Below are 16,198 nucleotides of genomic sequence, written 5' to 3' on the forward strand. Positions count from 1 at the left end.
CTTGAGTTTTGTGAAACATAGGTTTGAACTCTTGTTTTAGAGAATGTTCCAGTTTACCATATCTGCCCCTGCCTGTCAGCTGTAGGAAACCAAAGAATGTGAACCATCAGGATCCGTGCGACTTGGGAAAACTGTGAAGGAAACTCATGCTACAACTGTAAATTAACATTTTAACACTTACATTACAAAAATTAGTTGATTATCAATAAGTGATGCACATGTTTATATTGAAAACATCTTGTTCAGTGTTTTCACATCACAATGTTTATACAGTTAAATGGTAACATATGTATAAACATTTTCTGAGATACCCACTACTATTCACTCTGTTGATTCCTTTATACATTACATTACATGTCACATGCTGTTTTACCCAAAGCAACTTACACACACTCAATACTGTGGGCAATCCCCACAGGAGCAATTTGGGGTGAAGTGTCTTGCCCAGGGACACAGCGGCATGCTGACTGCATTGGGAATTGAACCTGCGCCTCCACTTGTCCATACAGTATGCACTCCTTTATTATGTACTTTATGCTTCTGGTCGGGAGCTTATCTTCATTTTGTTGAAATGCATGTGATGACAAATCTAATATAAACTCAAATGAAATACATGGAGCTGTATTATAAGCTGTTAATATAACTTATAAACACCTAAAAGCAAACATTAACTCTGAGTCTTCATTATACTGCAAATCATAATTATCTTAAAAAAGCAGGCACACACAACAGCACATTTTTTTTTCAGAATGCTTCTGCATAGAAGTTCAAACACTTCCACCACAGGGTAAACTTGCTTTATAATAATCCAGTATAACAAAAAGGAGAGTGGCTATGTGTTTCAAACTCGCTGTCAAATGCATAATGATGGGCATTACAGGCCCACATCAAACGTGGTTCCCAAGCAGGTTTTTGCTCTCTAACAATGCAGGGAGAATCTACACAAAGCCTCAGCACATGAGTGACTCTTTAGAGAGATAGTTCAAAGAGAGATCAGAGATCCCTCCTCTGACAGCTGAGGTGCAATACCAGCTGTAAATGGGAACAAATCGATACAAAAAAAGTCCAGGAGGATTATAGAAAGAGCATCTTGCTCATGTAAATGAAACAGTTTCCTAAAGGTTGAGCAGACTACCCGAACAGTTTGGCAGTAAAATGAAGGAGTTTGAAACAGTGGAACATTGAGAGTACTTTAATGAAAACCACACCTCAGCCATGTTAGAATAGGACTGATTCACCCGTGCTTCCCCTGGTTACTGTCAATGTGTTGCATAATGTATATTTAGTACTGCAGATTTGCCTCCTCGTTGGCAGCGTTTTCCATTGTACCATGTGGGTGTACAGAGATCTGAAAATGTTTTCCTCTTAACAACCGTTGCCATGGTGGAAACCAGGGTGATTGCATGGTAACATAATGATTACAGATGCTTGTTTTTGTGGCTGTTCTGTGCACCCTCTTATCCAAAGACAGAATTTAAGGCTCAAAAAGGATCCAGTGTGGATAATGGATTTTTAAGAACAGCAGCCAAGAGACAACACAAAGGTATTATCGGTAAAATGTTGACCCCTAATAATCCCTATAGCCGTGGCAGTACTCCCCTTTAAAGTAGGATTAGGATATGTGTCCCACATACTGATAAAGGTCTTTTTACTAACCCCTCGTTAACCTACTTCATTGTTTTGATGTCTGTCTTAATTTCTGGCACAAAGGACAGACAGTCAGAGAGGAGAATTGCCTGGTATATTGTGAACAGTATGAACGTGTGCAGAGATGGCAACCCCGCAGCATCAAAGTTCTCTGAAATCCTTCTCTGCAGAGATGTTACATTTACATTGACAGGAGCATAGCAGGGCCATTTGGGGCCCCTCACAAGATGTGACACTGAATACAAAGGATCATAGGATCACAGGAACGTCTTATTAATCCAGACTTTATAGCTTCTCATTAAACTGGCTGAGCTCTCCTAGGTTATTAATGCCATTGATAAACGATCAGTATTTTGTCTAGTAAAAAGCATTATTAAGAATGGAGGTATGCCATGTCAATCCCCCATTTAACCGTACACTGCCAAATTGTTTCCCTTATTCCCTATGCTTATTTCCTTGAGTTGTGTGCTCTTAGTTGATTAGGCCACAGATTTCTTTAGTTGATAACCTTTTTCTACCCATTCGACTTATTTCGAAGAAATGTGTGAGCACAAGATATGAAGTGGTGCTTTAATTTGTTCATTTACTTTTGGAGAATTACAGTTTAATAAAGTATTAGTTGCCTAAGAATCTCTTTAGTCTGGACTGACTGTAAAGAGCCACAGGAATGAGTGTGTGTATGTTTATTGAGTAGTGTGAAATTCTTAAAAACAGACATATCTGTCATGCTTCATTACACTGATTTGACTCTTCACCCAACTCACCTCTACAGGGACTCTGCTGGATTTAAATGTCTTCTTCTGAACAAATTGATCGGATATCCAGTTTTCAGATTTTTCCCAAATTAGCAATTTAAAAGGTTTGAGTTTAAAATCACCTGCAACAGAAGTCTATGCAATTGGAAACAGCTTAATTTGAATTGAAAGATGTATTATTGGCCGGATATATTTGCTTTACAGTAGAAATGGATGTAAGCATACCTGTTCTTGATGTTTAATTTGAAAATTAGGGCTGTAAAACTAAACTTGATTTATGATACGAATCAGAGGCTTGATTCTAACATTTGTTTACCTGTTCAGATCTGAGTTGATTGATTCCATGATGCTATGTTGGTTTAATCTGTGTGTAGTTCACAAGTCTGCTAATGATGGAACATGGGCGTTAGTAGAATAAGATAAACAATTGTACACTTTTCCACAGACAGTTTACTTTAACACAGACGTGGTATCCTCAATTTGCTGTTAAACGGCTCCATTCCATGGCTATGTGGTTGGGTAACATTAGCTATGTTTGCCAAACTTTGCCTGGCTTCTGCTATGTTTGGTAATCTTCTGTCAGAAGGTTGTTGGAGAGATCCTGAAAGCCTGTAACAATCCCCTCCTAATGATACACACAGGGAGCAACAAACACTGACCAAGTTAGCCACTTGTTCCTGGAGAACCAGTCCACATTAAAATCATTTTTTACTAGTGATGATGTTACTGCTGTACCGAAGCTTTGGAGTGTGGGTCGATTAATCCAGGAAGTTTTTTGTGCAGCGCGTATCGAAGTTTTTCCCAGTTATTCCCACAATATCCAAAAACTTTACCAAGCGGGTGCTTTTATTTTGAAATTACTACCGAGACTTCCGCTCCGCGCCTCGCCACAAGGTTAAAGAAAAAAACGAAGTTGCATTGCTGTTGCATTTCTGTTTGCCGGGTTGAGAAAGAAAAACAATGTATACGAATTTAGACGGACTGACAGACCCACTGATGTATTATTTTTGAAACTTTTGGTAGTTCAAGATAGTCAGTGTTTCTTTGTGGATGTTTTATTTTGAAGGTTGTACCGGAAGCTCTACGATATTACACACCTGACTTGACAGTCCCACTCTGCGGCTGCTGGTCGCTGTCATCATGCAGGTGGAATCTGCGCAATGTAGCTCCGCGTAGGGACCTCCAAGCAGACATATACCCGGTCTGCAGCGCTCACACACCGTACACTGGACTCTAGGGCTCTGGCTGCATTTACTAATGTGGAGGATCTATTAACAACACTCGAAACAAAACTGAACACTTTTTGTTTCTGCTTACACTTGGTGATCATCGGTTTGTTTAAAGATGCGGGCTTCATCAGTTTTTACCATACATTATAGCTAAATCAAACATTTCTTTAAGCAGTTTTCTGCTAGGATAATCACACTATGTTGTGGTGATGCTGTCAGGTTGTTTTTCTCTCATTGCGCAGTGTAACTCAGCTGGAGACGCATAGGATGCCATGCAATCCTATAGTAGGTGACTCCAAGCTTGACAGGCAAACATTTCAAAGAAACGAAAAGGACGTCCTCTTGCGGATATTGTCTGTTTAAACAAACGAACACAATGGACGAAGGCACTGCCAGCGAGACAGTCCCAGATCTGAAAGACATAGAGGTGAAAATCGGCCGGAAGACCCCCGAGGGTTTGCTCAGGTGGATGCGGGAGGAGGCGTCTTCTCACCGGGGAGATGCCAAGCTGGCCACCGCGCACGACACCAGTAAGGAGACGGGCAGGAAGAGTTTGGATGACAAGATCAGGAAATTGAAGCTGGAGATGGTGAGAGTACTCTGATCGACCGCACGCGCGTGTGTGTATGTGGGTGGGTGTACGCGTGCGCGTGTCCCAGGCTTGCGTGTCCCAGGCTTGTTTTCTAGGATGTGTCATTTAATGAAGTCCCCATCATATTGAAATATCATATTGATTAGGAATTTGAACCAGCTGCCCTGCTCCACTGGACTCTGTTGTTGTAAATATGTAAACATAAATCAGCAGATCAGTTTATCATGCGGATGGTTAATTATCCTATTTGACTCAAAAATATCTGTAAAACATTTTAAGTGACATTTTCTGACTGCAAGCATATCTTGTAAACCACGAATACCAAATGTTTTTATCTTTATATAAAATATTCCAATGATTTTCAGACTGATCCCTGACATTTCTTTTTTTCAGTTAATGAGAAGACCGAGATACGTCCTGAGAGATCATCCTATCACTGCTCTCTGGTGGACAAATTTACCCTGTTCATCTAAATGACCTCAAACCCAGTTTACCATTGTTGTAGGTTAGGCTACTGCAATTTATTTGTTTCAGAATCAGACACTTTTACTGATAGGCAAAATTATACACCAACAATCAATATGATGGCAATTAGCTCATATCGGCTTGCGTGATTTATCGGTCTTACTGTACTTACTGTACATGTGCCATAAATTAAGTTATCTATCTATGATATCAAGGTTTTTTGTTTTATCACAGTTAAGAATATTTCTATCGAGGTCACTGTATGAAATGTATCAGAGACATTTGTCATTGGATGTCTTTAATTAATATGGTTGTGGTTGGTAGAAAAGTAGTTGACCACTAAAGCCGGCTAAAAATATGATGAACTCACAGTCTGTGTTTTGACAGAGGGTTGACTCTCCAATTCCAATTCATACATTGATATAGATGTATGCTTTTTCTCAACTATGACACCAATTTGTATACATACTTGGACTTGCTTTTGGTCTGACATATTGGTACATGGATCCTTTGACGTATATATTAGTTAAAGTAATGTATTGTTTGAAAATCTCATTTTGTATTTGACATATTTAATGATTTAATTACATGAAGAAGCTTCAAAAACAAACTTTTTTCCAGCCAAGGCTGCACTGTGTTTTGACAGCAGGTTATTTCTTGTTTAGCAGTAAATTTGTTCCATAAAAAAAAAAAAGTCCCTCACTTGTTTACACATACTAAACAGTGGAGGTTCTCAGCAATAATGCACCACTAAACTGTTCTGTGATCATGTATGTCATACATTCCTGTGGTTGTAAAAAGGAGCACATGCCCCACCACCAAACTACCAAACAAAGCAGGCTGTCTTCTGAGTGAATTGCTCCAAACATTGGAAACATTCAAACATCAACATCAGTTTTTGTCACATGGTAGAAGCATAAACTAATTTCACACCAGCGTTGCAGCAATGCCAGCTGAAGCCCAGATGCTGTTTAGAGGTCTGGAGACTCCTAAAAAGGAAATAGTCTCTCTCCATTAACTTAATCAGATGCACTTTATGTAATGTGAGCTTATAGCTACCATTTGGCCTCTGTTCCAATACCTTGCATTTAAGTGGTTTACATGCATGGGCATTTCGGGCAAATATACTGCATGTCACATTGTATATCAAATGGTGTTTTATTCATTAATATGGTGATGCATAACACATTACCATAAGCGTTTTACATTTTAGCTTATTAAAACCAGGCGCCAGTGTCTAGAGAAATGTCTGTTAGTCGGCCTTTATCACCTCTTCTGTTAATATATTTCTTAATCAACATTTTTGCAATACATTATTTGTTTGTGTTGCCACCAAATTCAAGGTCCCAAAGGACTCCATTGTCAAAGGATCTTCTGCTAAATACATGTTTGTAGAGTTGGACGTCGAGCCTTTATAGTGACATCACAATTCTGAATAGGATGCATGGCATTAGTTTGGGTCCATTTAGTGACACCATCCCTCCTAGTTTTGTCAACATCAGACCAGACACTAAATTAAGTCTCAAACATTCCATGAACCTATTCATTGAATTTTTAATTTAAAAAAAAAAATGTTGATATACTTTATTAATCCCTGTGGGGAAATTGTTTCTCTGCATTTGACCCATCCTAGTGTTAGGAGCAGTGTGCTGCCATATTGAACGGCGCCCGGGGAGCAGTGTAGGGAACGGTGCCTTGCTCAGGGACACCTCGGTAGCACTTGGTCTTGCCGGGACTTGAACTGGTTGCCAAGCCAAGTCCCTATCGACTTCGCCACCACCGCCCAATATATATAGCAAATTATGACAATAATTAGGCATATCAAAGCCAACATAATTGTTGTAACAGACTCCATAGCCAGCAGTTTCCAATTTCGATTAATAAATCATCCGAGATATTGTATGAATCCGTTGAGGGCAGAGTGCCAGACTTAACAATTGTAGCTATTATTTAGGTCTGCTTCAAAGAACGGAGGACTGAGAAAGTTGTGTTAAAGAGCCACTTCCTGAAACTTCTAGCATAGAGAGAGAAAGAGAGAGTGTGTGTGGTGTGTGTGTGTGTGTGTGTGTGTGTGTGTGTGTGTGTGTGTGTGTGTGTGTGTGTGTGTGTGTGTGTGTGTGTGTGTGTGAGAGAGAGAATGTGTATGTGTGTGGTTGCTTCATTCATCTATGAGAGTGGTGAGGTGTAATGGGAGTGCAGAATCAGTGTTGTTGCACTTTCATCTGAAATCTGCTTAGTAAGATGTGCAGAGTCTCTGCAGAGTAATGCTAAATGGAAAAGCTCACATCTACGTCACACACTCATGCACGTTGCATATTTAATCTGCACGTGTTTTTCCCCCACTCTTTCTGATGCTGAATACTTTCTGTCTAACTGTATGTAATTAAGCTATAAGGCCCATATCAACATAAACACACATATGTGTATTTATTTGATTTTGTGTGTGTGTGTGTGGTCAGTTTTTAGAATCATGACTCATCTGTTACTTTACTGTAACCGCACAGCATGGTGATGGCAGACTGCAGCATCTGTCTGCTGTAAGATCGAGGATTTTTCTTTAAATGTCTGTGTGTGTATTTGTGGGCGGAGTATTATTGTGTCACCATCACTAATGATATGATGCTCTGTTTCTTGTTAACTGTCTCCACTCCATGTTACACTGAAAGAAAGACACTGCCTTCAAATGTTATTTAACTTCACACAGCAAAAACACATCCATCAACCAGTTAATAGTCAAGCTTTTAGGTTTGTACCACGAGTAATGCTATGAAGCAATTTTCAAAAAGTTTTGACCCATTTTGTTTGCGCAGGTGGTGAAATGACCTAGTGCAGGTTGCAGTATTTTCATTAATCAACATGGTGGTGGTGACAGCAAAAAACATAGCTATGCAAAAGCGACATTGGACATTTCTCTAACTATGCATGATATTCAACAATAAAAGCAGGAAACCCTTATGTATAAAAACAGAACCAGATAAGAGATCTTAGATCACACATACAGAGAGAGTACTTCATTAGTGAGAAGGCTTTCGGTTTGATCTTCTTAGCTGTCTGATATCTGGCTTTAGTCCGTCTGCTGACATATAGCCAGTAAACTGTACAGAGACACACTTTTCTGATGATTGTGACTCAGTGGTAGGGAACATTTTGCAGCACTGTGAGCTGAACTAAAATAAATATTGTTACTTAATGTTCATTGTTAATTTTAGTGTTGCTGTCGATCTCTGAGTGAGCTGTTTTACAGCTTCTGTCTTGTGCATTTGTCTCCAGCTGCCTAATGGAAGACACACTCTCCTCTGATGTAAACAGATTTACTGAATACAGAGACACTCCTTTAAAACCACATAAGACTGGCACGCACGCACACACACAACACACACACTCACTGAGTGCCTTTTGTATTGTTGTTCCTTTTATGCATGATCTCCACCTATATTTCAGCTCTCAAAGGGAGACATACAGGCTGAATAGTGTGTTATTGCTCGGGGTATGACATATTCCTTTTTAGTTCATTTCTTCTTTCTGAAGCTTTTCTATGTCGTTCTCTATCTCTGTCTTTCACCTCTGGGCAAATGACTGACATTGCAAAGTCAGCTTTAAGTGTCTAGCTGAGCTCTAGAGGATCAAAATCTCAAAGTCTGTTTAATCTCAGTCTTCTATCTGCCAACTGACTATATCCTTAAATACTTATTCTAATTAAATTGTTGACAAATGTCCTGAGACCATTACATCAATTTTTTTTTTAGGAAATGTGATTGCTGCTGGGCTATGCTCACATGTTTGTTTTTTCTAAAGGGAAGCAATACAATTGTCAGAAATGACACACAATGTCACAAAAACAGATGGAACAATGCTATGATCGACAGAGGCATGTGAGAGGAAATAAGACATCCATGTGTGGATGTTTAACAGATCATTTGAAGGTGAATGCAGACAGATGGAGCAGTTGGAGGTTTACCGTGAGACGGGGCCGACCTTCTGCTGTCTATTGAGACTGTAGGGACTCTGCAAGGTTGCCATATTTCCGCAGAGTTTGATTGGGAAGGTGAAACAACTCACTGACACCAGGGGACATGAGAGAGAGAGACCGGTGTTTATTTTGCTGGTGTACGAGGGAACGAGTGTGTGTTTGTGCTGCGCCTGCTGGCAGTGATTCAGCAGTCTGTAGCTGTGTGTCATTGGAAGGCTGTTGCCCACATGGGAGACTCTGCGTCATGCATCACAATTCAGCTGTGCATAAGTTATCACAGTGTGCCGTATCATGACTGCATCTGTGTTCAGACTCTCATAGTTAAGTCTAATAGAGAGGATGATCTGATCAGATTCACAATGCTGCTTCATTTTGCAGAATGATGAAAAAATGGTCTAACATAACACATCAAATTCAACTTAAGGCATGATTTTGGTTTATTACAAGCCAGGGTTTTATTTTTGGTGTTTTAACAGATGAGTTGTCAACAATGAAGATAGCAAGAAACACAAGCACTACGCCAAGACTCGCTGTAAAGAAGCCAACACTTATATCATCCAAGATTCAAATGTTTTCCGGACATACAAAAATAAAACCTTAATTATATCTTTTGAATTCTAAGGATTATTATTAACAGGCCATGTGTTATTTGAACACTTTTTCTGCTGACAAAAGATATCTAGGAACAAAAGCTGAAGTTCATCTTACACTTTTGAACAGCATGACAGTAAAGGTCACTTCAATAGAGAACATTTATAGCTGAATATTGTTTGCATTACTCATACAGTTCTGTACCAGATATACAAAGCAAGAAAAGGAGCTTTCCAGAATCCTATGGATCAGCCGGGGGGTGCTGCTTCATGCCTGAGCAGGGAAACTAAAATCTGTTTGGCTGTGTAATGATGGCATAAACATGAACAAAATGATTAATGTGTGTTTTAGGGCTTCAAAAGACCTGCTTGACCTCTTCCTGCTCTCATCATGAATGGTGAAATATAAAAATGTTTTGGTTCCAGTTTGACCTTTTTCATTCAGGTGGGACATCTCCATAATGAGCTCTAAAAAAATCCTTAAATAATAAAAACATCAAATCATTTCTGTAGCATAACAAGCAATACATCACAGTTGGCATGCATGTGAACTGAACAGTTTCCACTGTATTGCACAAAGATAGAAATGTATAATAGAAATATTTGCATATCTTCATTTAACGAAAAACTAAATCTTATCTTTATATTTTACAATATTGATTTCCAGATTTATAACCAATCCAACATTTTATAGAACAAACAGTTATTTAAAATCTGCAGATTACTATCCCTACATTTTAGTTCATTTTTCTATCAATTTACTAAGAGACTTTTTTTATCATTTACTTTGACATGCATGTCAAATGTTTAAATGTAGGTTTAGTTAGGATACAGATCAATTTCTACTGTCTTTCTGTAAAATGCAGCCTAACGGAGAATGAATGGTACACTGCAGTTTGAGAGCAACCATGAATTTATCTATATTATCAGACAGCTCAGCAACCGAGTGAGCACAGACTAGAACATTGCATTAGCATTGTGCCACCTCAGCGCTGACAGACATGGAGCTACTTTTACTGCCACCCTCATTAGGCACTCAGTCTCTGCCAGCTTCATAAAACCTCAAACCTGAACCCCACCCCAAATGTCTGACTGTTCCCGGGACGCCAACTGGTTAACAGCCACACAAAAAGACAGATCTGGCACCCCTCACTGCAATGTGTGCTTTTATGTTTTTCTTGTACAGTACAGGTGGACTGACGCTATGAATAAGCAGATGAAGATATCTTTATCTGTATCTTGAGGTTTTGCCTTTAATTTATCTGACTATTCCTTAATTTCCTGTTGTCAAAGCTGTCTCTGCCAGTTGTATTTGGCCTACAGTGTGAGTTTGGCATCAGCAGATCTGCACCACATTGACCACATAGCTCCTTCTTATCCATTCATGCATTCAGAATTATGTTTGCATACCTTTGTGTGTTCCTGTATTTATTGATTTTGAGACAAATATATGTTCCCACCATCACATTGTTGGATTACAATCCTCTGGCAGACACTTTGGTATAAGTAAATGCATCCAATCTAAAAGCCAAAAAGTTAAAAGTTCAACTCCCCCCAAACGGGTCGGGAGCTGTAGTCTGAAAAGAGAGGTTTTGTTGAGACTCTTCCTGCATTGTAAGACAGAAAGCTAGTTTCCACTATCTTCATGTATTTCATTTTGAATGAACACTTTGTTTTTGGTTCAAATTAAAGTCTTGCTTTGGCTTAGGTTTGGCTAAGGTTGGGCTAAGGTTAGGCCTGTAGTGGTTATGGTTTAAACTTTAGGGTTTTGGGTAAGTCTATCGGCCCGTCTACACTACAGGCATCAAATAATCTTGAAGCTGGGCGTGTCTGAGGCTTGGCGATTTCTCGCGCCCGAGGCGACCAACAACCAATCAGGAATCTCCCGCCCGCCCCCGGCATACAAAGCAATAGCAATGTTAAAACGAAGTAAACTGGATATAAAATCCCCAAACAGGCGAAAACCTACCAGTTTCATCCACTGTCTCTGCCACCTCCCTCCATGCCTCGCTCCTCCGGTTTGTATCCCGGTAGATGAACAGAAACTGATCATACAGCACCGGGTGATTCACTACCGCTATAATGAATTTTCCCTCCATTTTTTGGAATATGAGGAAATGACCTGCGTAGTCTCTCCCAGCATACACACGGTTTGATTGGCTAGCGCTTGTACTGTCAGATTTGCATACGCAGGATTTGATTGGCTGATGCCAAGCATCGAGCCTCAAAAGTTGAACATTGTTCAACTTTTGATGCCGATAGATGCTCGTGATGCTTGCAAAGCCATGCCATGCTCCCCACAATGCAGTTCGGCGAAGTTTAAAAATCTTCTACGTCACCCCATTCAAATGAATGGGCGAAGCGTTGAAAGCATTTTTCGATGCCTGTAGTGTAGACGGGCCGTATATCCTCACAAGCCCCACAAACAGCCCATTACAAAGTGTAAGGCAATCTGATGAAGTAACAGTGTTTGAGTTTATGATGTAGGCCATATGGCATGGGTAACGTAGTGGGCTGTATGTAAGACGATCCCACCTTCACATACTACATTTACTGATTGCATCATTTAAAGGATTTATAGAGGCAATACGAGGTCAATGAAGCCAATATTTCCAATGAAAAAGCTAAACTTATTATTTTACACAGCTTTTCTTGTACATGGAAGAGTCTCAGGCTCTTAAACACACTGACAGGGAGAGGTTTTATTTTTGATGTTTTGGTTATCATTAAAGAAAACTGCTGCTGACATTATGCACGACCAAGAGGTAAACAGCCTGGCAGCTTTTAAGAATCAATATGTCTCTGCCCACTGTTTTATTGACACAACCTGGATGGTCATAAGGAAATAAGAGAGAGACTCCTAAAGGTCAGAGAGCAAAGGTCTTTCAGGTCCCTGCATCTAACATTGAAAACTGCTATACGTGCAGTTTTTTGACCATGCACTTACAGTTTATGTGTTATTTTACCACATTTACAACTGTGAAATGATTTGATGTCTTCTTACACACTATAAGAATCAGATACAGTAATGCTTTACATGTATTTGGCCTGAACATGCAATGTTTTTATATTTGATCTGACTGTAAAAATATTTCATTTAGAGTAAAGTACTAGTTACTTAAATAATTACGCTTTTTTGAGAGGAAACTCGAGAGGGGACTCGAGAGGGGACTCTGGTAGGAACTTGAGAGGTGACTCGAGAGGAGACTTGAGAAGGAACTGGAGAGGAGACTTGAGAGGGAACTCGAGAGGTGACTCGAGAGGAATCTCGAGAGGGAACTTGAGAGGTGACTAGAGAAGGGACTCGAGAGGAGACTTGAGAAGGAACTCGAGAGGAGACTCGAGAGGGGACTCGAGAAGAGACTCGAGAGGGGACTCGAGAAGAGACTTGAGAGGGGACCTGAGAGGGGACTTGTGTCGGTCGGTACGTCGACAGGACATGGGGAGATGGCGTTGGCTGGAGAGCCAACAAGAGACGAGGTGCTGGAGTCGGCCGGTACGCCGACAGGACTCGGGGAGCTGGCGTCGGCTGGAGAGCCAGCAGGAGACGAGGTGCTGGAGTCGGCCGGTATGCCGACAGGACTCGGGGAGCTGGCGTCGGCCGATGAGTCAACAGGTGACGAGGAGCTGAAGTCGGGACCATGACTGCTGGAGCCGGTACTTGAGCCGGAACCATGGCTGGAACTGGGGCCGGAACCATGGCTGCTGGGCCCGGTACTTGAGCCGGAATCATGGCTGGAACTGGGGCCGGAACCATGGCTATAAGATCCAGTTCTGGAGCCGGAAACATGGCTGTAAGGTCCGGAGCTGAAGCCTGGATCATGGCTGTGTGGGCCGGTTTTGGAGCCGGAAACATGGCTGTAAGGTCCGGTTCTGGAGCAGGGACCATGGCTGCTGGGGCCGGCACTGGAGCCGGAACCATGGCTGCTGGGCAAGGAACCGGAACACGGATCCATGGCTGTGTGGGGTGGTACTGGAGCACGGTACCATGGCTATGTGGGATGGTACTGGAGCACGGAACCATGGCTGCTGGGTCCGGCACTGGAGCCGGAACCATGGCTGTTGGGTCCGGAGCAGAAGCCTGGACCCTGGCTGTGTAAGCCAGGTAATCCAGTATGGACGCAAAGCTGCGTGGGCCGGTACTGGAGCATGGAGGCATGGCTGCTAGCTTGGCTTTGCGCCTCCTTCTCTTAGAAGCCGCCTGAAGGCTCCGTGGACCTCCAAAAGCCAGACGAGTTCCAGAAAACGACTCCTGGACAGGAGCAGGAACTGGGGCAGAAGCACTGGCTGACTCCAGACGGACCACACCGAGACGTTTGTAGTCAGCAGGCTGGAAATCACACACCCAGAGGAAGTTCAAAATCCAGCCAGGCAAGAACTTCACCAAGTCTGGTTTCTCCATAGCCAACCGGTGCGCCTCTACCAGAGCGGCCTCCCTCTGCCGAACACTGGACGCTCCACTCCACCAATCACAGCAGCAAGCCAAACAAAAGGAAAAATGCTGTAGCTCCACCTCAAATGGATCATCTGCTGGGTCCATTTCTGGTCAGTTCGTTCTGTTACGATCTCAGGCACTTAGGATGTTGGACCCAATTGCAGACAGGGAGACAGAGGTAAAGTATTGGTAAGATACTTTATTTTTTCCAAAAAAAACACGATGAACAAAAAAAGGTCACTAACTAATCTCAGGATGAGATGACAAAAAATGAGACCAAAAGGAAAATCGCTCACGTAGTGAGGAACAAAACTATTCTTGAGCACAAAAGAGCATAGACCTGACCATGGCAAGAGACAATACGAACTGACACTGAACACTGGGAGACAGGGGAATTTAAACACAGGGTAACTAGACACAGGTGGGAACAATCAGGGGCGGGGCTTACACTGATGAGCACAGGAGACACACAAGGAGTGACAGGTGAAAACAATCAGGAAATTAGACACACCAGGGAAACTAACGACATACATGAAAACACAGGGAAAAGAGACCAGACAATATACAGGGAGGAAAACATGACAAGGAGAACAGAAAAACACCCACACCTAGACATTAGACACGTGACATGACATAATAATCCTGACAATGTACATATTGTAGGTGTGATTATGTATGAAACCTGTCTGATTAATTATCTGAGACAAACAAAACAACATAATATAAGAAATGGTAGTGTATGCTTTTTATAAACATTTGAGTGACTACAGAAAAATGGTGCTACAGTAGCCTTGAAAAATATATACACTGTTGGGTCACAGTAAACAACGAAATAACAAGGAGAAACATTGCAACATCGAGGAAACAGAGATACTGAAAGACTAAGGCTTAAGGTTTGAAGGAGGCAGCTAATCTGCAGAGAGGGGTGGGTAGCTCTGAATGTCGGTGCCATATATCACCTCCTGGCCCTGCACCTCACCGCAGACCTCTGCTGATGTATTCTGGGGAGGAATTTTCCATGACCGCAGCCGTCTTTTCCCTCTTTTTCATCGTTTAGCTTTTTCAACCTCCTACACACACACACTTCATTTTAGATTCTGATTAATCATTACTTCATTTATAACACCAGATGACATCATGACTAAATAAAGGTTTGACTATTTCTGCACCATTTACAGGGCATTTAGACATCTTTGTAAAGATTTTTTATGTTCAAATGTCTTTCCACTGTAACTTCCATCACTCAACAGCTTTTCTGAGGAGTTAGTTCTGTTCTCTTCTAATTCTGTCTCTTGGCTTCTTCCCTTTACCACCCCTTATTTGTTTCCTGGTCGCTGGGTATACTTGACCTGCCAGCTTCTGTTATACTTTACTTCCTTCCTATTATGGTAATCTGTTAAGGTTTAATAGCATTATAATGATGTTTGCAAACGCCTGTGGAGCCAAAGCTGAATGCCTAAAATAAATATCTGCAGTCCTTGTGGTTCCCCGGGTTGGTTTGTTTAGCTCCCATAAAGAAAATATTTTCCCTGTTGCAAACTGCAGACTATCTAAACACGAACTTCATGTTTTGATAACACCATAACAATAGTCATAAACTTTGTAAATTAACCCACTTCTCCTTTACTCCGCAGGCTCACTTGCGCTCAGTGGACGTGAAGATCTTGCAGCAGTTGCTGGCGGTCCATGAAGGCATCGAGGCGGTGAAATGGCTGATGGAGGAGCGCAGCACGCTCACAAGCCGCTGCAGCAGCCTGACCAGCAGCCAGTACAGCTTGGGTGAGGGCCCCGACACCTCGTGGAGAGGCTCCTGGAGCAGCCTGCAGGACCCCAACGACAAGCTGGATAACATCTCCATCGGCAGCTACCTGGACACCTTGGCGGATGACATGGACGAGTATTGCCCCTCCAGCTCGGAGTCGGTCATCTGCTCCACCACCCCAATGGTCTCAGAGGCTACTGCTGCGGGCCGGACAGTGGGAGGCCCCGGGGCCACGGTCACTGCACCTGGTTCTGCTTCTGGGGCTGTGGGAGTCCGGACTTTGGTAAATGAAAATGGAACTGGGGTTGGAAATGGGAAACCAGCTTTTCCATTAACCTCTTCCCAAGCCAAGCCTGAAGGCCCCAAACAAGACGCTCCGGTTTGGACGAAGGCTTCTGAGATCGATAAAGAAAGCCGAGTTTCTAAGGCCAATAACCAGACTCAAGTCATCAAGGCTAATGCTGTCTTGGAGCAACCAAACGTGCAGACAGGCAGCCCAACCCGCCCAATGCGCCCAAGCCTCAACGAGAAACTGGGAACCAACCAGAGCCCCAAACTCAAACCTTACAAAAATGGAACGATCGACTTGGATACTTGCAAAATGAATGGCAAAATGCATCTAGAGTATGACTCGCACTGGCGATGGGTGCAGTCGCAAGAAGATGTGACGTTTTTGTAAGAGGGATAATGACAGAGGGGACTAAAGCTACTATTGAACACCCCTCTGAAAATATATAGACCAGATCCCTGAAG

General features: G+C 42.1%; 1 protein-coding gene across 1 annotated transcript; it reads left to right on the plus strand.

Annotated features, from left to right (window-relative positions):
- The first annotated feature begins 3,513 nt into the window (after positions 1–3,513).
- lurap1 (leucine rich adaptor protein 1) lies at positions 3,514–16,171 on the plus strand. Its single transcript, XM_034210384.1, has 2 exons — positions 3,514–4,220; positions 15,318–16,171. Exons 1-2 carry the CDS (start codon positions 4,008–4,010, stop codon positions 16,122–16,124), a joined length of 1,020 nt encoding a protein of 339 aa, XP_034066275.1. The 5' UTR covers positions 3,514–4,007; the 3' UTR covers positions 16,125–16,171.
- Positions 16,172–16,198: the final 27 nt, after the last annotated feature.

This window comes from Gymnodraco acuticeps, unplaced genomic scaffold (genome assembly GCF_902827175.1).
Source record: "Gymnodraco acuticeps unplaced genomic scaffold, fGymAcu1.1, whole genome shotgun sequence".
Lineage (NCBI taxonomy): Eukaryota > Metazoa > Chordata > Actinopteri > Perciformes > Bathydraconidae > Gymnodraco > Gymnodraco acuticeps.